General features: G+C 37.7%; 2 protein-coding genes across 2 annotated transcripts in view; one reads left to right on the forward strand and one right to left on the reverse strand.

Annotated features, from left to right (window-relative positions):
• Positions 1-381: 381 nt before the first annotated feature.
• SGTB (small glutamine rich tetratricopeptide repeat co-chaperone beta) lies at positions 382-23877 on the reverse strand. Its single transcript, XM_084504828.1, has 12 exons — positions 23750-23877; positions 22563-22715; positions 16990-17093; positions 16232-16301; positions 12898-12997; positions 10388-10492; positions 7389-7527; positions 7239-7301; positions 5209-5246; positions 4890-4973; positions 3786-3924; positions 382-2509 (listed from the first exon to the last, which is right to left on the reverse strand). Exons 2-11 carry the CDS (start codon positions 22660-22662, stop codon positions 3813-3815), a joined length of 915 nt encoding a protein of 304 aa, XP_084360954.1. The 5' UTR covers positions 22663-22715; positions 23750-23877; the 3' UTR covers positions 382-2509; positions 3786-3812.
• Positions 23878-23916: 39 nt separating this feature from the next.
• NLN (neurolysin) overlaps positions 23917-24043 on the forward strand; it is a gene marked incomplete at its 5' end in the record, with an annotated part of 38202 nt that continues 38075 nt past the window's right edge. The window contains one exon of the mRNA XM_084504826.1: positions 23917-24015. Within this exon, the coding sequence (XP_084360952.1) occupies positions 23917-24015 (99 nt within the window). The remainder of the gene's footprint in view (positions 24016-24043) is intronic.

The raw sequence follows: 24043 nt of genomic DNA on the forward strand, positions 1-24043 counted from the left end.
TTGCATTAACATCATGTTGGGTGAGGGGAAAGATTCAGGGGCAGTTTCTTTCAAATAGCCATACTCCACTGTTGTTATTTTAAAAATATGTGAAGTTATTAAATTGTGGTTCTGACAAAACTATTTCAGGCTGAAAGAACTATCGTTTTATGGATAAGTAAATTATTTTAGACTTGTCTATATCCAAAATCTTTCAATTTTAAGATATTAGATAAATTTAAGACCAGCTAACTAAATTGAGGAGATGAGCTCATACAAAAAAAATTGAAACCATACCTTACACATTTAATAAAATGCATACCAAACAGCATAAAAGGTATTAAAAAAACAAACACAGTATAATCTGTTATTCTAGTTCTACCAAAAAACTAAAACATTAAAGCCACAACTATCAACGCAAAAAATGTAAATAACTTTATTTATAATCTGTTTTCAAGTTAAGTTGACACAAACTGAAGGAGATGTGACCATGTGGTAGTAAGAGGTAGGAGAGATACAGAAATGGTAGCCAAGTTGCATTTTGCCAGTATGACTATCTGTAGCCTCAAATGATGTTATGATGATTTCTTCAGAAGTTGCAGATTTAATTCTGTCTCAGGACAAATGAGTCTACTTTATACTCGTTACAAAACCAAAACTGCAACTGAAACAATTTCTACGCTGAGTATTACATTAGATGTTTCTCTGATCAGACATACTTAGAATATATTTCCATGCAAGCAGGTTACAGGAGTTTACAATTTGAATGCAAAACACTTTCTTTTCTAACCATTATCACACCTAAATGTTGATGGAACGGTAATGATACAAAACCAGTTAGGTGATAAATACATATTTGTTCAGTTAAATGATGAACTGTAACTGACCTTAAATTAAAGTAGTATTTACTGGGATTGGGGTTTACCACTTGATCAAGCAGAATGAAAAATTTTAGTGCAAAACAAAAGTGCAGTTATCACACAGGAAAAGATTCCTTCCTCACCCTGTGATTGAGTTGTATTGCATGACTTTGTGAAACAATTTAACCTATTAAAGGCAAAATAGATTTTAGCATAAATGATCCCCTCTGTTCCTGGCTTCAATAGAAAAGTACGCCATGACAGCTCCTGTTATTGGTTACGCTGTCTTTCTTTTTACCGGGGCTACAAAGCCCTTTTTGTTAATATACAAGAAACAAAGAATGTTTACAAGTTAAGTATTATGCTAATTGCAGCACATTCCAAAAGGGTCAGCTAATGCCATCATTGCAATGAATGTTCTGGTTACATATGATCTGTACTGACATAACACCTAAACATGGCAATATTTTAGTATGCAAAATTACATCGAAATCATCTTTAAGAGAAAATTTCAAACAACTAACCAATGCTTCAATTCCATTTTACCTTGGGGATTGTTACCCCATAAATACAGTAATCTACAGGGCTGCACATGTGAACAACGACAAAGAAAAATGTATGTTTATGGAAGAGAATACAAGCTCTACAGCAGATTTTGTGTATCATCATACAATTATCATTGTAGTTCTTATGGAGTTCTCAAGAGGTTCTTGACACTCGTGCTGTTTTGAATTAGAAAGAAAACTGACTACATGAAGCTTGCTGTCAAAGCAAGCATAAACTGAGTATGAGATACCTTGATGTGCTGTCCAGTCCATTCTGAATTTACTAGTTACCCCTCATCAAAGCTAGTAGGGCCCACTTTGGTTGAGAGTATTAAAGAAAAATAAGAGGAACGATGAAGATTTATGCAAAGAGATAGGGTGCTAGGAGCAACGCTTCTCTCTTCATACAACACACTACTTCAAGCAATATCTGTAGAGTAGCTTTAACCTACTTTGCACCTCCACTGACCCTTCTTGTAAATGGGAACCTGGCCTCTTAACTGTGACTGAATTGAAGTCACAAGTTAGATTCCAAATCTGAACTACCTCTGATAAAAGATCACGTTAAGAATAAATTTCTTTGTCATCAGATAAGTTTTTATTTGGAAGTGTATTTAATGTGAAGCTTAAAGATCTCTACAGCCTCAAAAAAGCAGCTACAGCAACACATACAGAAATTAAAAAAAGAAAGCATCTCAATGCTATATGTAGGCAAGCCCTGCTGAAACTATGAATGTCTTGAAGTTGCTGTTTTAAGCTTTACATCTTTATTCAAAAGATGATACGAGTTTCCTGGGTTTTGTGTGTTCACCAGTTCTGTTCATGTTTCCTTAGACTCAGCTGCATTTTTTCCTCACTTCATAGCTGAAGGCTCATACAATAGATGCACAACTAGCATTTGAAGTCCTAGACTTAGTCCCAATCTTTTATTTGCCTCTACCTGAGGTGTTTTTTTTTATTATTATTTTTATTTTTAACCACAACAATGAATCAGATATAATGTATAAAGTCTAGGAGTTCCTGTGTATTTCTCCCTTTGGGAATCTCTGTTTTACTCATCCACATGCTGTCTCCAATGTGACTGGCCAGCAGAGGTCACTTTGTCTTAGGAATCAAAGCAGGCTCCTCAAATCAATTTTGATATGCAAAAAAATAAATAATTGTGAGTATTGAGAACTTCCCTGGACACAAAACAAACATACCTTGTAGCAGAAAGGAATGTGAACACCAGGCAGAATTAAAAAGAAAAGGTAATATAACAAATATACAGAAAAACAGTGGTCTCTTTCAGAATAAGATGTGCTAAGCAAAAAAAAAAAAAAAAAAAAAAAAAAAAAAAAAGATGAGATAGAAATATCAAAGATGGGAAAAATCTTTAGCTTGACTGCACACCCATTGCTTAAAGGAGATGCATACAATGAAACTGAAAAAAGTCCTTAATTGTTCAGGCCAGTGATTTATCATACACGAACAAAAAGAGAATCCTGCTAAGGCAGCTATTTTGGGATAAGTTTTCAGTACTAGTTATTTATACAGTCATTGAATCAGTGTTAGCTTATTATAGTTATGACTGTTAAGCTTATATTAAATCCTGCATACATACAGAATGTAATGCAGTTTGACATCCCCATGAAAATAGTGCCACACTGCTGACCTCCAGGGCGACCACGATGATTTGAGAATATACATGGCAGTAGAGGTGCCTGAACCTTCTTAACGCGATTTCCTTTCCCTAGCCAAGTAGCATTTTGGTATTTGTGGTATCTACTCAGGATTTCCATCCTTTCCTGCCACAGTTTGTGGTACTCCTTCATTCGCAATCATTTCCCTCCCTTCTGCCAAGCGGAGTTGAAGAGTATTACATGGTACCAACGATGGCCCCTCCACAGATACAAGCAGTCTTCAGACATGAGATTTAAGTACACTATATATTCCAACACTGATTTATGCTCATTATAGAAGGGCACATCAGATGTACATCAGAAGGGCTGATGCATCTATTTTTTCAATAGCATATTTGACAGGGAGTTACAGCTGTAACAATTTTCACCAGAGTAACATGCCTTTTGCACTAGGATTTTAGAATTAAGTTGTTACACAAAGTCAGCCCACTCCAAAACTCCTAGACACTCAACACCTCTGGAGATCAATCTAATGCACATACTGAAAATGACTTGTACATAGGGATTTTAACAGACCACTGAATGTATTTAGTGTATTAATTTTCAGAGGATTAAGTATACATAAATGATATGTTCCAAGTTATGTGCAATAGATCTGTTTAACAGATTTATTATTGTTTGCAAACACACACGAAGAATTTTCTGTCTTCTATTCAAGCAGAAGAGTTAACAATGGTGCTTTTGCCACTAACTATGGTATGCATTTTGAGGTTATATACCATTCCAATTCACATGCCTTCTTTAAGTCAGGAATGCTCCTCAGTACTGCCACTGAAGGATCGGCTCCGGACGTGATTTCTCAGTTGCTCTATAAGCTCTGGATTCTGCTGCTGTATCTGCTGTGCAAACTGCTGCCCCCTGTGTTGAACAATTGTAAATAAAATCACCAAGTGAAAAAAGACGAGCAGCTTTTGTAACAAACCAAGACACCCAAACGTAACTGAAAGCTTCACTATATGAAAGTTGAGACTAAAGACACCTTGATTAAGCCTACCCACCAAGTTAGTTGTAGTATTATGACTATCTACTTAAAGTCTCTCCAAACAGAATCTTAATTCTTTCAGACTACTGCATCTACTTGGTAATATGGAAAATATTACTCGCTAAACTAAAATTTGGCAACAAATCTATTCCAGTGATTTACTCCCTTCTCTTTGAGAGGATGCACTCCAGTAGTTAAAGGTAACTACTCTTCTAGTTGAAGTGCAAATTTATGCTAGTTTTTCTAGAAACATGGGATGTGGCTAGCAACTTGTATTTATGAGCCATAGGTCATTAATAGAAAGCATGCATACAGTTACACTGAAGTACACCTGAAGTGTGCTGATTCTTCCAGATGCATCATTGTTATCTTATTATACAAGATCTGGGTCCTGGCTCTTGTAAAACACATTCCTATTATATTCACCTCCCTGAAGCCCTGTTAGTCTAAATGGAGGAATGCCAGAGCACTGTCAGTCAAGAGAAAACTTTAGAACTTGTTGCAACCTGCACTGAGTAGACTCATAGAATACAATTTGAAACCATGTGTATAAGCAACTAAAGGTTTCAAGTAGAACTTTTACTACTTGGCATTTGAAAAATGCACAGTGCATGAGAGCTAAAAAGTGAAACCGAGCACATGGTCACTCCAATTGATGGAAATGTATAATGCAAACAAACAAGATGGAAAGTAAGCCTTTAAGATCTGTTTTAATAATAATCAGGCATACAATGAGTAAAGGCCACAGTTTAACTGGTCTGACGCTATCCCTCTTAAATAGATCATGTGCAATAATGTTTCCACAAATGTAACAGTAAACTGAGTGATTGGTAGTACTTACGCATGGATCAGGCTGGACAAATCCGACAGGCCACCAACACCTGCGGCAGGGCCACCGATGGCATTTGACATCATCCCCGACATCCTGGAACAGTTAGCACAGTGTTGGCATTGGGGTATGCAGGAACCTTTACAGTAAGCAATAAACTGTAGTTCTTTGTTGAATTGCTGGGAGAAACTAAGCTGTAAGAAGAAGAAACTGCAGTAGTTCTATTTACAGTAAGCAAAAATTTTCAGGAATTCAGTACCATCTACCTTTTCTCTTTTAATTCAAAGCCCTGAAGACATTTGTTTTAATGGTACTTCATTTTAATACTTACAGTTGTTGAACTTGGGGATTCTGCATTAAGCTTGCTGCCTAGAATAGATAATATATAGCTGAAATTATAACATTAACTTCTTAGGTATCAGTGAAGGAATTCTACAATTTATTACAAAATCAAGCTAAGTTTATGTCTACAGAGATGAATGGTCCCAAGCAAAAATAATCATTGCAGGGAAAAGTGTTTGGTTTTTTTTTTTTAATATGTTAAACAACAAATTTTCATTGGACATGCAAAATATGACAACAAGACAAATATAAAACCCTGTACTCTAAAGCTAAAAAAGATTAACATAAGATTTCTAGGTACGAAGGTTTTCAGTAGGGCTTTTTAGACAATGGTCTGAGTTTTGTTGATTCCCAACTGGATAAATCAGTTTTCCAACTATTATTACTAGAGACAATAAGCTGTTGAGACTACAGAGACTAACCAGATTGTGGACTTACTTTGTACTATGGTTTTGCCATAACATGTATCTTCTTTGATAACTTGCCTATCTTCTTATTTCATAGTAAGCATAAGGTCATTCATATCTCTGATTCATAAGGTACCTCAAAAATTCTGTTGTGTTTACTGTAGTGTAAGAGTGTATAGGGACAGGCACTACAGAATAAGCCAGGTGATGGTTTAAAGTCAGTAGTGTAATTCCTACAGAAGTCAGTGGCTGTAAAAAACAACAGTTGTATCTGCTCATTCACTATCTTATTAAATGTAGTACAAAAACCAGACATGCATAATATCAGTTGGCTAATAAATCTCCATGCAGCTTCTCGAAAGTCATCTGTTTTCTCTAGTCTACATTTGGATAAAAAAATGCCAACTAAAGATCAACTCTGAGGGAAGTACAGGATTTTTTCTCTCTCCCACCAGTAACAGCTTTGATGTGGCTCAAAAAGAGGCCAGAAATGGCTTTCTCAAGGTCAATAACTTTTTTTTCCTTAAAAGAACAACAAAACAACAACCACCACCAGCAAAAAAACACCCCCACCTCCCATCACAACCACCACAGGAAAAGTTTGTTAATTAATTCCTGTCTGGATGCCCTGTGTTCTATTCACTTAATCTGGCATCTTCTGGAAATGATACAAACAATCATTTCATCATAGTTAGCTCCACATTAAAGAGTACATCTTCGACTCTAAACAGATGCAGACTGTCTGAGTAAGTCATGTGGCCAGCGAAGCTGTACAGAGTCCCAGTGTTATTTCATCACTAATGCCATTGGAGAGTTCACCTCTTCCTTTGCTTACCATCTCCATACCACAGTATCAGCTGCATTGATCTGTTTTCCATGTGGGAGCACTGGTTGAAATGTCCTACCCTAGAGAAGCTACCAGAAGGGTAGTAAAGTTTTAACTGGAATCCCAAAAGAAATAAATATGTTTTGCATTTTTTCCCTTCAAGTTGTGTTCTTTGAAGTTAATTCATACAAATTGGCCCGGACTACCACGCATGGAGAAAACTATTGAGGGACAAAATCACAATTTGCCAGCACACTAGAAGTAAATGAAAGCATTATGTGTTAATTACATTCACTATTTTTGCATTTCTTGAAGTATTAAACACTTAACAATGACAGGGAGAATTTGAAAAGGTAAGAACAAAAATGTGTTCTGGATAGTTCTCTCCAGGAAGTTAGTTAAGCATTTGGTAGACTGCATCTGAAACAACAGCTATTCATTTAAGAAGTGATTTCTATGTATTCACTGTTAATTATTATGTGGTGAATAGAAAAGATATTTCCACCATACTGTTGACAAGTGTTTTGCTGTTCATTCCATCTGTAAAAACAGCATAGCTATCTACACATATCATTGTTCGTAAGTAGGACAGAATCAGTTGGAAATGAGACAGGCATCAGAGGAGATTCATCCTCCACTTCTCGGTTTGACTGTAAAATCCCTTTGAAAATAAATTCAGTATAGCACAACTATTGCCCATTATAATAAACATTAAAATCCCTTGTGTTTAGAGTTGTTCTTAAGGATTCAGTCTTAAAAGCAACATAAAGCTTGAAATATACTCACCATACTAATGAAGGCAGGATTATTTATCAAGCTTGCCATGTCAAAACTCAGTCCAGTTCCAGTCTAAAAACAAGTAAAAATTGAAAGTAAGTTTACCTCCAAAGTCCCAGTTAAAACAATTGTTAATAAATAGATGCAGAGCTAACTTACAGGACTGGACATGTCTCTTAGTTTCTGTTCTGCTATTTTCAAATTTGACTTGTAAGAATCATTTTCTGGATCAAGATCCAGTGCTTTTTGGTAACTGGTAATTGCTTCTTCAAACTTATTCACTGAGGTCAGAGCCAACCTAATGTGAAATAAAGAAATCCTGGGTAGAACATACATGACTATCAAAAGATAATGATAGATTTTTCTGCTCCAAGTAAAACAGCATCTCACAACTAACTCTTCTCTTAAGCACTAAGTTAAAAGAAGTTTTGCTGTAGTGCCGCTACTGCTTAGAGTAAGCCTTTATTGTAGTAGAACAGATGATCCCTCAGAAACTCATTCTGCATCTATATGCATGCAAGTTTCATTAAAGAACTCTTTGGCATTATCAAGTGATTTAGTCTCTGTTTTAGAGCACAAGTTAGATCCAACATGAGCTCAGAAATTCCTTTAAATGTTTCTTCCATTTCTTTTGATCCAATAGATTATTCAGAAGGTAAGTAGGATGGAGATACTCTTAACGTAAATTGTGCAGTTTCAAGAAACCAAACAGTAGAACCACAAGTTTCAGTCTAACAGCTTTTTGCACTGGATTAGTTGCAAGGTTCTCTTGGATCTTCTGCTTCACCGCTTGACAAATGGGTTACACAGGATAGTAGCAATATCTTTAAGAAACCCACGTGTCAGAGTAGCCTACTTAATCTTTTGAAAAAGATTCAGGAGAGCACAGCATGGATTATCTACTATTTCTGAAACAATGTTTGTTTTCAAATTTGATTAGTTCCTACATTTAAAGCATTATCTTACTTTGAGCTATGCCAGAAGTCCATCTGGTTGCAGTTTCAGTTCTGCCTTCTGCTATATATTCAATTTATTCTGATCTCAAAGCTAACCCATTTTTTTCTACATTTCGTGAAAGATCTGTGTAACCTACATTCAACTTCTATTTAGTACTCCAGTTTCCCTTTAGTATGTGCTGAGATAGATACACAGACTGTGTTGATAATAAGCCTGTGCTAAAACCCACTAACAGAACTTAGTCCTTTATGTCAGACAAGAGAGCTCAGTGTTAGGACACATTGGTCACAGTCATTACTCTCAGTGATAACGAACTCAGTAGCAGTACAAAAATCCAGGGTTTTCCAATAAAACTTCTGGAGGAACCCATGCAATATTAATGTCTTCTCCCTTAGCACAGTTGCAATGCAGCATTCTCCCTTTTGGCCCATTAATTTGTCGAAATAGTTTCTGACCAGAGGAGAAATGCAATCAGGTATTTCTGTGACGCAACTGTGTTTATTTATGGGGAAAGTATGCTAAATTCCGCTTCCTGGAACACACAACTCAGAAGAGCAGGCAAGTTTATCTGCTCGCAATTTCAGATCCACCTCCTACCCAGAAGAGTGCTCTCTCAGTCATGCTGGAAGCACATCTTTAACTGTCTACACTGCTCCCATCTCTGCATATTTCTGTGGCACTTCTGTTCCTTTCTGCAACATGTACAGAGCTTCCATCAAATCCTCAGAAAAGCTGATGTATGTGCCTTTCTAATGCAGTCAGAAATCCTAGCTTTCTCATAAGGAATTCTTTTTGAGATGGTTTCTGCACTTTTTTCCCAGTTATTACTAAACAAGCACTGTTTTCTGACTCAGCCTGTGACAAATACATTATTCTTTCAAGCTGCTGAGTTAAGCAACAACCGGTAGGTAAGAATATATTCTCTATTTAAGCAGTCAGACAAAAAAGGAGAAGCTTGGGAATGCCTGAGAATGATCCCACTTACACTGTTTATCAAAGGGTACACTGCTCTTACATACAAAATTCTAAAATAACCTCCCATTTCCAATTAAATCAACCTGTGGTTTCCCTCTACCTCACTGAAATCTGGGGATTTGGGGTTCTGCTATATACAGAAACAATATAAAGACAGTTATATAGGACAAAAATTCAAAAGTCCTTAAAATTTCAAAGTGAATTAGCTATGCACTAGATGATCTTAAAGGCTACATTTGTAGTATTAAAATAAACTCTGTCTGGGAAGGTTTTCAAATGACAGAATTCCATCATTTTTGATCTTAAATAAATGGCCCCTGGCACAGTCTTTTCCCAGGCCAGTTAGCCCAAACAATTTTAGGGCATGGTTCAGAAGTTAACACCGGCCAAGGCAATTTAGCAATAGACAGTTTGGATGTGGTCACTCCATACTGCAAACAAGATTTTAATAATATAGACACAGGCTATTTTGTACCAGCTGACCCCAAAGAACAATCCCAAGCATTTTTTTTTGATTTACTAGTATAGATAAAACCACAAAAGCCAAAAGCATGCATTCAGCCTACACCTTCATAATACGCTTGATTATTGACTATGCAAAGCTACACATCTCAGAAGAGTGTCCCTTGACTAAAGCAGGCATCTCATTTGGGAGAACATTTTTGACATTTTTAGATATAGCACTTCATCAGACCCTCTGCCTAAAGGGACAATCTTCCTAACCACTCAGACAGGACTGAGAAAAAATGCTAACAGGACAGAGCTTAGTCTTGCCCAAATATCCGCCTCTTCACAGTCACTGTACAGAAAAATCAAACCTCAACTGCTAGCACTGAAGGCCCGGTACCTTTAAGGATGCTGTTTTCTAAAAGCATCATTAGCAGATTCTCTTTTCTAACAGCATAATTTTTATAACTCATAATTAGGTAGGAGATTAAAAAGAAAAACACATCATGACTTCCTAAACTAAATTTACAAAGTTGATAAACTGAAATTAAAAAAAAAAAAGAAAATCTAACTGACATAGTCTGATATGACAATGTTGAGATCAATCACAGATACAAAACTTAAAGCCGACAGCATGATAGGGTCATCTTTAGAAAATTGCTACACTTTCAGGACAAGAATGTCAGTTAAGCAAAACAACATGGCTCCACTTATTTCAGAAAATGTATGGTGATTTACATGTGGGCCTTCAGCATTTACTCAGATTTCTATTGGCTTACCCCATTCTCCCATATGCTTTGCTGTACTTCGGGTCTATTGCTATGGCTCTCTCACAGTCCTTTATTGCTTCACTGTATTTGTTGAGTTTACTTTGAGCAGCAGCCCTAGGAGGAAACGTAGAGGGGAAAAGAGGGAGTTTAGTCAAAAAACAGTAAGAGCAAGAACAAAAAAGCTTAGGTATCTGCATGTCAGTTACTGACTTTAGACATGTTTTGTCTTACTGACATTCACTAGTTAGGCAATGCCTCAAGTTTCCTTAATCAAGCAGGTCAAGCAAATGTTCTGAATTAGGTCCATGCATAGGTGCATTGCTAGACTGGGCTTTGGAGAGCAAAGACTCACCTTTCAGGACACAAAGGAGATATTATTCTAAAACTATTTTATATCTGGTATATGACTATGCACAGAACACATCACAAAATCTATTGCATGAAGTAAAACTCTGAATTAGTAGTTGACATTAAATCATTATTTAAACAGAAATACTCTATACAATTGCACTTTTCCCATAAGGACTACACTTTTTTTGCATTTTGAAGGAATACTGTGATTTTTCTCTGCTCTTTTTTTTTTTTTTCTCCCCTTAAAGCAGTTAAGTCTCTGCTTCAGAAAGCACAGAATTGCCTTTCAGTATGACCCATCCCATTTGCTCTCTGAATCTGACTTCAGGATAATGATCATAAGGAAAATAACAGCTTCACACTAATTTTGAACTGAAGTGATATTTCTTTTATGTACGTAACTGTATCTCAGCAAAACTCATGCTTGCAAATAAATTGGGATGACACTTCTTAATCTCTGAATTACTAAATTAAAATTGTATCTCCACACCAGAGAAATACTGAATGCTGTGGTTATTTATACAATAAGGTTAAAGACTTGTCCCAAACTAAAAAGGCAATTGTAATAACTAATATTCAAAATTTTCCCAGTTTGAAAAGTCTCAAAATACTCTAATTAGTTCTTCTTTGACTAAAAAGCTATAGAAGAAATAATAATATTTCCATTGCATGAAGCGCTATTTTTTTTGTAATAGGAATGCTAGATGCTACAACCATCACTGTATTCAATCCCTTCTCCTGTGATAACCTCAGATTGGATGTTTTATCTGACTTTGATTAAAATCTTTTCTGAATGAACTACTTATAGCTTTTAAATATTTAGGCTATGTAACAGTGGTCTAGCTCCTGTAGATGCCAGTAAGGTTTGTAGGTAAGAATTGGGGACAATGCTTAGTTTCTCATGTGTTTGAACAGAAAGTGTTCTTTCCATGTTTAAAAAAATTGTGCGGTCAGTTACAACTTCAATGGCACCTAACCTCCCTCTTTATCTCCCTGCTGTGAGTAAAAAGCAATGCTGATAAAGGTGGTAATTCTTCATGGATTCCAAGCTAGCTCAAATAAGATAAGGCCTATCTTTATTCAGACACTGCATCCCTCTGGAAACTCCAAAGAACTGCCTGTCTTCTTTTAAGTAACTTTATACAGTACTGGGCTCATTGACGTCAAGATTCATTTTGGTGCTCACAAACGTAGTCTGTGATGATGTATAGCACAGAAAACAGTGAAGTATTTTCACTCTTTTGACAATTATAGATTTGGTGCCAAAGCTCATTCTACTGAGAAATCTTTCAGTTATTTGGGAGGCTTTTGAATCAGGTTTTATATTTGATACCTAAAATCACTTACGCAATCATTCTTAAAGATGTAAAACAATATTACTATGCTGTGCATTCCCTTTCTCTTTATGTCTGCCATGAAACACTGAGTCATATACTTGCATTTATCACAAACTAAACTCTGGAGTAATGGAAGCACAGCCCCCAAAAAGGAAAAATCTATAGAGTACACTGCCACAAGGCCAGGTTGACTGCACTCAAGTTAATAAGTCCTTCTGGACAGATGCACTGAAGAGTGAAGAGCAAAGGAGCTCTAGAGGCATGGCAGCTTCAGCAGGGCTTGTAGATTACACTGCTTTTGTTCTTATGTTGATCCTCAGGGCAGTATACTGAAAGTGCATGCTGCTGCTAGGATAACATGCCCTTCCAAAATTCATCTGGTCCAATGTCAATGCTACACTGAAGAAATAATTATAGAATGAAACTACGACAACACAGTCTTGTTATTTTTCCAACAGGTTGTGCATAAAAATGCTGAGTACTTATACAATCTTTCAAATCTCCTAAATGCTGTAACACATTAACACTATTTTTTCCAAGGGAAGGCAATACTATTGGAGACAGAGATAGCAGCTGAATCACTAGACCATTGAAATAAAAAAAAAAAAAAAAAAAAAAAAAAAAAAAGACTCCTACTACTCTCAATGGACTGAGAACCACAGCCTACATAGTGATTTAATATATTAATATGTTAATTTAATATGTTAACCTCTGCCTCACATGTAATTCACATTAAATAGCCCCACGCTATTTTGATCTACTTCATATTTTATCTTTAAAATAATGTTTATTAAGTTTGAGAATAAAAAGTGTGTATTATTCTGCTTTTACCTGTTGCAGTAATAGACTGCATTGTTTGGATCCAGTTCTATAGCCCTAGTGTAACAATCCACTGCTGCAACAAAGTTTTCTTCTTTCATATGATTGTTACCTGAAATAAATTATTAGAAGCTCATAAGCAGTTAAAAGATACATCATTATGTATGAAAAAAAGTAGAGAAACTACATTATTCTAAATAAGGCAGTTCTGATGGCACTTTGGCACTTTTGCGAGACACATTCTTTTAAGTACAACTGGCGTGGAATAAAGCAAATAGAAATATCTACTATGTCTGTAAAATTCATTATGCACATGGTAGTCCACCACATATGCCTTCCTCTTCTCTTTTTTTCCTATTTTTTTTCCTATTTTTTTTTTCCTATTCAACACTTTCCAGATAGTTTCTGCTGTTAAGTAAAGATCCCTTTGTTGAGAAGTATAACTGTAATTGCAGTTCTATTCTAATACAAATTCATCAGTTTTAACTAACTTTCCAAGCCTCATAGTCCAATAGGCAGTATGTTAATTCCCTTCTGGTCTCACATCTACCAAAAACCTCCCTATAACTACTCACTTAATATGGGAGATAAAAGCAAAATCCAAGCACACAGACCCCACTTGTGTGATGTTGTCACATAGTTCAAAAGATAATGAAAAGCATATATAGCACAGGCAATCCAAAGTGAATCAGAAGTGAAATTTCTTACCATCAAAGCTCTGATCTTCTATGCAATAATAAAGTTTCATATCTGATATTTTTAAGTCTACTACAGTGAAAAGGCAGAATAAAGTAACTTCTCTACACAAAGAAAATGTTGGAGTTAAGTTCTTTAAAAACTACAGATACCTTCCATATTTCTTCTACCCTGAGACAAGGCATTCCTGGTGGTTTCTTACTTTGTTTCTCTACTTCTTTGTTACTATAAAAAGTCCTAGTTCAGAGTGCCTGAGGCTAAGGTTGTTCCAGGTGCCACTGCTATAGATTCTTGGCTTGCTAGATCCTGCAGAACCTGTCTAGGTTTCTCAGCAACATCAAGAAGTTGTCAGGAAACAACAGACTTTCACTGATTTCATTGTATTTTGGTATAATATTTAAACCTTCTCCGAGACTAAGCAAGAGAAGGGGCAGGTCAACAGGTTACTACAGCTGTAACTTTCTACAGTTATAACTGCACAGGCAAATGCTAGAATGTTTCAGTCAGAAAGAAAGAAAGATTGTGGAGCAAGCAGTTTTAGGTGACAATAGTAACTGAAAACAATTACACTTGCATTTATTTGTGACTACAAAACAATTAATAAACAAAATCAGATATATGTAACCAAGTATCATCAGTATATTACAAAATCACCTATTTTAACAGTGATACAGTAGACTATAATTACAGTCAGCAATCACTGCCAGTGAGAAGGCAAACTCAAACTGTAATTTCATGTATAGAATCACAGAATTTCTAGGTTGTAAGAGACCTCAAGATCATCGAGTCCAACCTCTGACCTAACACTAACAGTCCCCACTAAACCATATCCCTAAGCTCTACATCTAAACGTCTTTTAAAGACCTCCAGGGATGGTGACTCAACCACTTCCCTAGGCAGCCCATTCCAATAATGCCTAACAACCCTCTCAGTAAAGAAGTTCTTCATAATACACAATCTAAACTCCCCTGGCGCAACTTAAGCCCATTCCCCCTCGTCCTGTCACCAGGCACGTGGGAGAACAGGCCAACCCCCACCTCGCTACAGCCTCCATTAAGGTACCTGTAGAGAGAGATAAGGTCGCCCCTGAGCCTCCTTTTCTCCAGGCTGAACAAGCCCAGCTCCCTCAGCCGTTCCTCGTATACTTCCAAAATACACACGGATTATAACTGCATCTGCCTCATTTTTACAGGCCCACCATCTATGCATCTTTCCTTTAATTTAGAGATCTACACACGAAATCCTACTGGCAGTTGAGACTCACAAGGTAGCTGCACTCCACAAGATTGTAGCAGTTAATGTTTCCCTAAAACAAAACTGCTATTGATGATCATCAAAGCTGGAATTTCTGATACTGCTCTGAAACAAAAGTGACTCGAGATACAGGGCTATGTTGGAGCTCGTTTCAATGGGTACCAATATTGCTCTCTCTGCAGCTCAAAATTGGCTAAAGGAAAACAGAAGAACAGATAGACCTGTTTCTGCTCAGATTAAGCAATTCCATACAAAAGAAAACGCAACAGTATTAACTTATTTTAATGCTGGCCAAAAAAAAAAAAGGTTATACTTTTGAGTGCATATCCTTTTATAATGGAAGTACTACCATTATAATTTATTTACCAAGCAGCTCTGTTTAGGATTAAGCCACAAACCTGCATATAATCTGTACTCTCCATTGCTTACATTAAGCAAAATATCAAGTGGTATACAAGGGCAGAGAAGTAAATTCAAGTATTTGCTAGTCTGGAGGGTATATCACTCAGGTTTCATAATGACCAAGAAAGAAAATTAAGCGATCTGATTTCATTTCATCCTTCATTAGTCAATTTCTAGAGGGCAAGTTTGAGGGTGGAGGAGGTACAGGCTGGTGGCTGAAAAGGTGTGTAAAGTTATTCCATAAGTAAGGACATACAGACAGAAACCACAAAATGATAGAATTACAATATTGTAGAAGATAAGGCTCAAATGGATTTCAACAAATTGATGTAATTTATTTCACTAAGCTCAGACAGACAAGTACTCAAAACTGACAAACCTGATACCAGTGATAGATAAACTTGTGTGAAAATGAAAAGGACTAATATGAGAGAGCAACATTTAAAAATAGGATATGATGTTTTAAATTTATTATGGGAGTTAACCAAAAGCACTATGAGCAGTCCCAAATTGCTTATTAGTTCTTCTGACTGCCAACACTTTCAAGTGCCCTTTATCAAAGTTTAGACCCCTTCATTTTTTTCAGTAGAAATATGAATTGCTTTAGTATCACTACACTAAGACTAACACACAGGACACATTCATTTTGTTTTCTTAGTCCATTTCACAAAGCCCTGAGGACTAACAGATTAGAAGATGGAAGACATTAATTTAGAGCATGAATTGCTGTAATATCCACTCCTAGAAAGGACTGGATATCGCTAAAGTCCTATAACCACAGCAAGCCCTGCAGGTATTTTCTTAGACTCTGAATGGCCCAAATTACTTACAAAATAACAGTCCCCTTACAAAATAACAATCACCAGTGGAAAAAGTGTGAAGTTTTTCTATAAGTTGTGTTGCCCAGTCCAGCTGCTTTACTATCACTATCCATTATAACCAAAAAAATCTTATTCAGAGCACACGATGCTTATTTCTATGTTAATTTACAAACCTTCATCCTTCAGTTGGTCTGCCTTTTCAATATCCTCTGGTAAAGAATCTGAGAGAGGCAGCATGTCGTTCTGTATGTAAACAAAACAATACTTTTTCATTAAAATACAAGCCGTAATTATAGGCTGGACAACATTCCATCAACAAGCAACAAGATCTCCTATTTTGCAGAGTACAAAACCTAAAACATCACTAAAACTCTTAGAAGAGAAAGATAGCTTGCTTTCTACTACCAAAGAAACCTCATGGCTCATAACACATTTTAAGGAAGCCAAGAAGAAGATAGTTGATAAGTCTCTACAATCCCTGGTGGTTTCTGTGCCTCCTGTACTAGAAACTCAGAGATAGCACATATTACTAGCATGGATTTTAAAAAACTTAGCATTTTAAGGTTAGCACTTAGGGATATGTTTTTAAAACTGAACAACTAAATTATTTCCAGAAGGGAATGAGAAGCATCATAGAACAGTTGATGAGCTCAATCGATTAACTGAGGGATAATAACCTTTAAGTGAGAACTATACAATCCACTGTTCAGTAACATCCTACATTGAATTGTCCTTGTCTACTTCAAATTAATTCCTCCCACTGCCCCTAAAGATTCTTGTTCTGCCTGCTTTTATGGAAATTTCACTCTTTTCCCGTTTTCCTTAAGTTTTCACATTTTTTGACCTACATAGTACTGCAAGGTTGTGTATACAATACGAAGTTTTATCACATAATGGCAGAGTAAGTCTAGAATTTAAATTAAATTCTTACCTTGTGGAAAGAATTTCTGAACATCTCTATCAAATGCTGTGGAGGGGCAAGATGAGTATCTTCTGGGTTAATCTTAAACACAGTCTCCAGACACTGAATTGCAACTTACAAGAGGAAAAAAAAAATCAGGTCACCAGTTTCTCAAAAGAAGTTTAATTTCTTTAATTTATTTATAAAGCTGTGATTCACTTCTTTATTCAGCTAGTAAGAGCAGCAATTTGAAAGACATTGTAAAATAAAGAGGCTACCCGATCTGCAGAGAACTGGCTATAAGCCATACAAAATCTTACGTAGTTCTAACGTTATTCTTAAAACAATTTATAATTTTAATTTCAATTCTCTCAATCATTTGATATATTTTTAAACGTACAAATATTTAACAAAAGCATAACTCAAAACATGTGTCACATGACCCATGCCAAAACACAGCCAAACTGCCTAAAGTTTGTGTGACACAACAGAAGAAAATGGCTTATCCTTAATTACAGAATAAATGTGGGATACTTGTTAGTTTTATCTTTTCTGAAGTAAAATATATTCATTTGAAGACATTGTCTATTAATAAAATGCTTCATTAATCACTACTCTTCATCCTGTAAGAAAATCTCTCTACATCATCCTTTCACACATTCTGTTGTGTAAGGATTAAATGGCTCTCCCAGTCCTGCAATAATCTACATATGCTCACATGAAGCAATTCTGAAAAAGAAGTAACCAAGTGCCAGAATGAAGTTTCAAATGTCGTCACGTTTCCAGACAAAAGAAGATGAATGGCAATTAGTAATATATAGCTTTGTCTATACATTATTCTATCTCAAATTGTATTGATACTTTCCCTATCATCTTGAGAATGCAGTAGAACGCTTCCATTAAGGTATACATGTATCATCTAGATGTTTTAGACTGAAAACTGAGGAGGAGCAAAGAATCCTCATAAAGTGTAGCTTTTAGCAGAAAAAAGTATTTTTTATGTCTTATTTTATAGATATCACATTTTTAACCTGAACTAGAGATAACTGAGGACAGCTGAATTCAAACTAAGTATCAGTAAAAACTGAATCTTAGAATCTATAATTAATTTCACTCCTATGTTAATGTAATAAATGTAATGCCAATAAGAATTCAAATTATAAGGGACCCCAACACTGATCTCCAATTAAAATTAAAATCACTGAAAGCTAACAACAGTAAGGCCAGTTTGAGGAGCCTGTTTTCTACACCATAGCTGGGCAAAACAGAAAAAAGTAAACTTGTAAAACGAGTAGTTAAACTTTGAACAAATATTTTTTTAAAACTCTCATAACATACAATAGAAATCATTCAGAAAAAAATTTAGTACCACAAAATTAAAGTTCATAATATGTAACAGTAATTGAATACATAGTGAAATACACATACAACTTGCTCCTGTAACCTATAAATGTTAAAAATACATCAGTTTGCCCCATTCTAAATTCCTCAATAGAAGTGGTGAAGGATTTGGGTTAAACTCCTTTACCTCCTGCTATGTAGAAAAACTTATAGTAAAGTGAGCGCTGATCATGCCAAATTCTGGATGATATATTAGCAGTACTCCTTGTTGGGTCTATCATAAAATCAGTGGAACTGCATGTCTAGTTTTTTGTTATATGACCTAATAGGAAGCTAATGCCCAAAATATACCTACCCTTTTTCCCTCAAACTTATTCTGAAGACATTCCCTTTCCTGAATCCTTCACCTGATTTGTAGTTTTATGTCAATTTGAAGTACAATCTTTACCTTTCTAAGGCATTGTCTATAACAGTAACTCTTTATCTGACATGAGATTTTTTGCAAAGTGCAGTAGTACAGATCATGCTTAAACAAAAGAATCCAGAATATATTTTCATTATCAGGAAGTATTTCCATTAAATAAATAACCAGTTTTACAGTGAAGTCTTTAGTTCTCTTTTAACTGAAAAATGGAAGTATAATCCTTATATCTCAAAAGTACAATTAAAATAAGAGGTCTTATGGGATGAATCCATAGGTTAGAATGACAAACACATCTTAACACGTAAGACAACAATAGAAACCTGTGTAAAAATACATTGCCAAAGCTGAAACTTTTCCAAATCAGACGATATATTAAGTTGTGAAAAGATCAATAACTACCCTGTTTTAAGATACTATGGTAAAAACCTGGCCCAGTAAAGTCAAAGGGGTGAAGATATGTTTTTGTCAGAAATGTATCTCACTTAAGTGAGGCACTGTTAGCTGCCACAGGCTCAAAGTCATCAGAAAGTTGTGACTTACAGCACCATGTGAGCTATTCACCGATGAGGCCAAAGTTATCTGTTCTCCCTGTTACCTCCACCATCACATACACTTCCAGAGACGTAGGCAGTTGCTGCAGCTCATACAGATCACCTTGCAAACCAGTGCAGATCCCTACCTCCCCAATGAACAGCTCAAAGAACATCTGGGGCTCACAAAAAAAACCTACTATGTTACAACAGGAGCATGTGGACTGTGCTGGAGCCCAGCTCAGCATCCCCAGTGCCACACAGCTCCAGGATCTTTTGCTGTCCATGCTCAAGCTGCAAACAACATTGAGGCGTCACAGCAGACTTGCAAGCTGTTGATCACTGAATAATGAATATTAACTGGGCTGCTGAGGTATCCTGGTTTTGGCTGGAACTGAGTTAATTTTTTTCAGAGAAGCTCACACCTGCTGTGTTTTGGATTTTTGATGAAAATCAGTGTGTTAACACCGTTACGTTTTAGCTGTTGCAGAGCAGTGCTTGCACAGAGCCCAGGACGTTTCAGCTCCTCGTGTTGCCCTGCCAGTGAGGAGTTGGGAGGGGACACAGCCAGGACAGCTGGCCTTATGGGGCCAGAGGGATGTCTCATAACATATGGGGTCATGCTCAGCGATAACAGCTGGAATAAAGAAGGAGGAAGGGGAGAACATTTGGAGTGATGCTGTTTGTCTTCCCAATAAATCATTATGCATGACAAGCCCTGCTTTCCTGGACGTGGCTTAACACCTGCCTGCTGATGGGAAGTACTGAATGGATTTCATGTTTTGCTTTACTCATGTGTGTAGCTTTTGCTTTACCTAGTAAGCTGTCTGCATCTCAACCCCTGAGTTCTCACACTTTACCTTTCTGATTCTCTTCCCCATCCCACCTGGGGAGAGTGAGCTATGTGGTGCTCAGCTGCCTGCCAGGGCTAAGTCATGACATGAGGCCCCTTTAGTGCTCAGTGTCAGCTTGCTTCATCTTACACATACCTGTCCCCCAACTCTAGTGTTACATGCATACCTCAACTTAAGGGGTACATGCCAGTTTCGAGAACTCTGCCTTTGAGGACTCACTGCAGTACAATCATCTCCAAATTCAGGAGAAAAAAAAAAACAGCCTTGTGCACTTCGTAGAGAGTTTCTGCTTTAGTCCCACAGAAACAGGTGCTACAGACAGGAAAAACTTGTAGATACTGCAAGGAAAGGGAAGAAACTGCTATTTAAATACACTGTCTCAGGTATAACTTGGAGGAAGTCAAGTTGCCAGTTCATACAATAGGGTTGAGTGTTAGAACAGAGACCTGTATCACTTCTCTGGATCCTGGATTGCAAAAGAGTGTATTTCTCCAGTCTATCTTACAATTACTCTGATTTCTCAAATTAAGTCATTTTTATTCATTATGTAAGCATAAAATTCCTAGAGGAAAATTACCGTATCATTGACATCATTTTGTAATATAAACATGCAGAATGCAAGAGTTTGAATACATGCTAGACTTATATTTTGATAAGGTCTCAATTTTATTTGTAATGTTTTATCTTTTTGTTGTTTTGCGGGGAATGGGAACTACTTAAATTACTTCTTGGCATAGATACTTATACTGTGTTTTATCTTTTCACTAAGATACATAAGGTATCAATGAAAAACATTAGTCACATTCTTTCATCCCTTATGTCTTCACCTGGCATTAACCAATTCAATGCGTAAGACTCAGAGTACTGCTATTCCACAAGCAATAAAGATATTTTCCTCAACTAAAGTGACTCATTTATTCAGTATGCCTGCCCCGATCCTCTAACACATAGCATATGGTATCAAACTTCTGGCAGGGTACAGCTCTAAAATTAGGATTTCATATCTGTATTAAAATGGTAAGTTTCATATCAGCATTTAAGCACAAGTGAGGTTTTATAATATTTTTGTTCAGAAAACAGAATCTGAAAATTGTTGATTCCTTCAAATAAACATTGGCTAAGGCTGCTCTACAACAGGTAATCAGGTAAACCTTCACAGGCATAACCCAACGTTTATCAGCATTATTATAAAAATGAAAGGAAAATTTGTTGTCTCCCATCATATGAAATACTTTCATGAAATACTTTCATCATTGCTTTCTTTCACCAGCTGAACAGAAGTTTATTACCAGAGTACCATCATAACCTGATACTGGTTAAATTCATAGATGACTATCATTTTTCAAATGTGCAGACCCTATCTGTGGAATATCCTTTGAATAGCATGCTACAAATGTCCATTTCTTGTTTCCATTGGTAAATAATTAACTACACTGTAAAAGCAATAGGCAGAGGAAGGAAGAACATTCCAGGTTTCCCTTTTAAAGCTTATGCCTCTTAGACTCAACTCCGTAAATTTCAGGAAACTCAATGATTGACTCCCTGGATGTTGTTTATTGCCCTGGTAGTTCTAGCCTTCCTCTTTATACCTCCAGTTCATCCTCCCATTGAGTCACACAGCCAAAGACTACTTAGAGCAATGCACAGGTCTTTTAAATAGATGCTATGAAAAGCTTATTGCAGAATTAAGAATCTTTTTGTTCTTCTCTTGCTTAATTCCACATTGTGATAAGGCCTCCCAGGAATTAGAGAAAAGAAATGAGAACAACGTGAAGGAGGAAAACACATCAAACATTAGTGAACGTCTCAAACACACAAATGTCCATCTTCCCGTGGCCATGTCTTCTGTTACAAGAAGTTATATACTAAACTGAAAATATATACTACTGTGTGCTCTTTGGAATTACTGTTTATGTAGAAAAGCAATGCAAAGCATTTATTTTATTTTCCCCATTCTTAGGATCTTTTAGATTTCCCTCATAAACTACCCAGAATTCTTCTACGTATAAAACAGGAGTTCTTCCCCATATGCCAAAACCAATATATGGTTATTTACATCACACACACAAAATGCAGGAGGAAAATAAACATAAAAGTAAAGTGAAAATGAATCAGTTGGCAAAAAGTTGCAGGATACATATATAAATCATTCCCATGTCTTGCATTATGGCTTTGTCTAACTTGACGTGGTTCAAAGTATTAAATAACTGTCACTTAAAATTCCTGTAATTTCACAACTTTAGAGCACTTTTAAAATGAGAAATGTTTTAAAATTAGTTATCTTAGAAATACTAAGATCATCGTTTATTCTCATATAATATGTTGTGGCACTTTCAGTGAAGTCACCTCAGTTACTTTCTATACACAATAGAAATACATTTGGCAATATACACCAAATAATGTAACATAAGCATGCATAGTACCTACCCACGTATTACTATCTTCATCACTTACCTTCCAGGCTTTCTTGTTCATCGGGAGTGAAAGTATCTATCTGACTCTGCTCTCTCAAGAAATGGATGACAGCATAAACCAAGCGCTTCACTGATGACATTTTGAAATTGTTGAATTTCTCCTGTGTCTTAAGAAGATTAGGATCTCCTATTTCTGGAAATAAAATATATTAAAAAAAAAAAAAAAAAAAAAGGAAGAAAAGCTTTATAATATGGCAGGACGTATGCTTTGGGCCCAGTCGTTAATTCCTGGAGCATTCCAGCCTCAGTCAGAAACGCACCCAAAACATGAAAAATCATCCTTCACGAGACAGCTGAATAAAGCAGTGCCTTGAGACGAGCCATTGAATTGTAAGCGTTATAGGGAATCCTACAATCCTCTAGTCTACGAGCAAAAGAGGACAGATTTCCTTGGGCTCCTTCCTGCCGGAGAGGTCACCGAGGATAAACCCAGCAACTTATTTTCCCGAAGGATGCAGTTTGGGTTTTATTCCCAAGACACACACACCTGGAAGCGGGGTCACACGCCTAACTCGTATAATCCCTTAACCCTCCACGCCGACAGGGAGATGCAGTGACGTAAAGGTGCAGCGCACGCTTCCACACGCGCCCTTCTGTTTCCCGACCTCGCTGCACGCTCGGTGGTCCCTGACACGGGTGGCTCCGTCCCACTGTCGGAGTTATGTAACTTGGGGGAGAACCTCGTCTCCTCCAACTTTCCCGGTTATTATTTTTCCACAAACCCCTCCGGGGCCAGGCGGGCACCACCTCCCCCCTTCATCTGCTGGGGGGGGGGGGGGGGGGGGGGGGGGGGAAGGAGGCTACGGGGGGGGGGCTCAAACGCAGGCTGGGCACAACAGGGCCGAGACCACGGGGGCTCACCCCACACCTCCCCACTCACACTCAGCCTCACGCTCAGGTTCACACTCACGCCCCTTCCCTGCCACGGCAGGGCCGGCTGCAGGCGGCTCCCACCGAGGAAATACCGACCCAACACCAGCCCCCCCGGGTCCCCCGGCTCTCCCCGCATCCCCCCGGACCCTTCGGGACCCCTCGGGACCCCCCGGACCGAGCCCCCGCCGCCGCCCCCCGCACCCCTCGGTCCCTCCGGGCGCCGCCTCGGAGAGGGGCTCGGGGGGGAGGCGCGGCGCGGCTGCACGGCGGGGGTGGGGGGGGCATGGCGCTTACCGAGCCGGGCTGGGCAGAGCTGTGCCGAACCGAGCCGGGCAGGGCAGAGCCGAGCCGGGCAGAGCCGAACCGAGCCGGGCAGAGCTGAACCGGGCTGAGCCGAGCCGGGCTGTGCCGCTGTCAGCGCCGCCGCTGGGCGGGGAGGAGAAAGGCGGCGGCGGAAGCGGATGCTCGGGGCGGCCGTGGCGGTGCCCGCGGCCGGCGGTGACAGCGGTGACAGCGGGAGCGCAGCCGGCCCTTCCTCCTCCTCCTCCTCCTCCTTCTCTCTCCTCCTCCTCCTCCTCCTCCTTCTCT

Source organism: Aythya ferina, assembly GCF_964211825.1.
Source record: "Aythya ferina genome assembly, chromosome: Z".
Lineage (NCBI taxonomy): Eukaryota > Metazoa > Chordata > Aves > Anseriformes > Anatidae > Aythya > Aythya ferina.

What these genes read in the sequence shown, in the direction of transcription:
- SGTB (XM_084504828.1), bottom strand. Translation starts at nt 22,662, where the DNA reads ATGTCATCAGTGAAGCGCTTGGTTTATGCTGTCATCCATTTCTTGAGA. An exon ending in AGACCAACTGAAGGATGAAG is followed by an intron (nt 12,998 to 16,231) that starts GTTTGTAAATTA and finishes AATTTATTTCAG; the next exon opens with GTAACAATCATATGAAAGAA. An exon ending in TTGTCCAGCCTGATCCATGC is followed by an intron (nt 3,925 to 4,889) that starts GTAAGTACTACC and finishes TGTTCAACACAG; the next exon opens with GGGGCAGCAGTTTGCACAGC.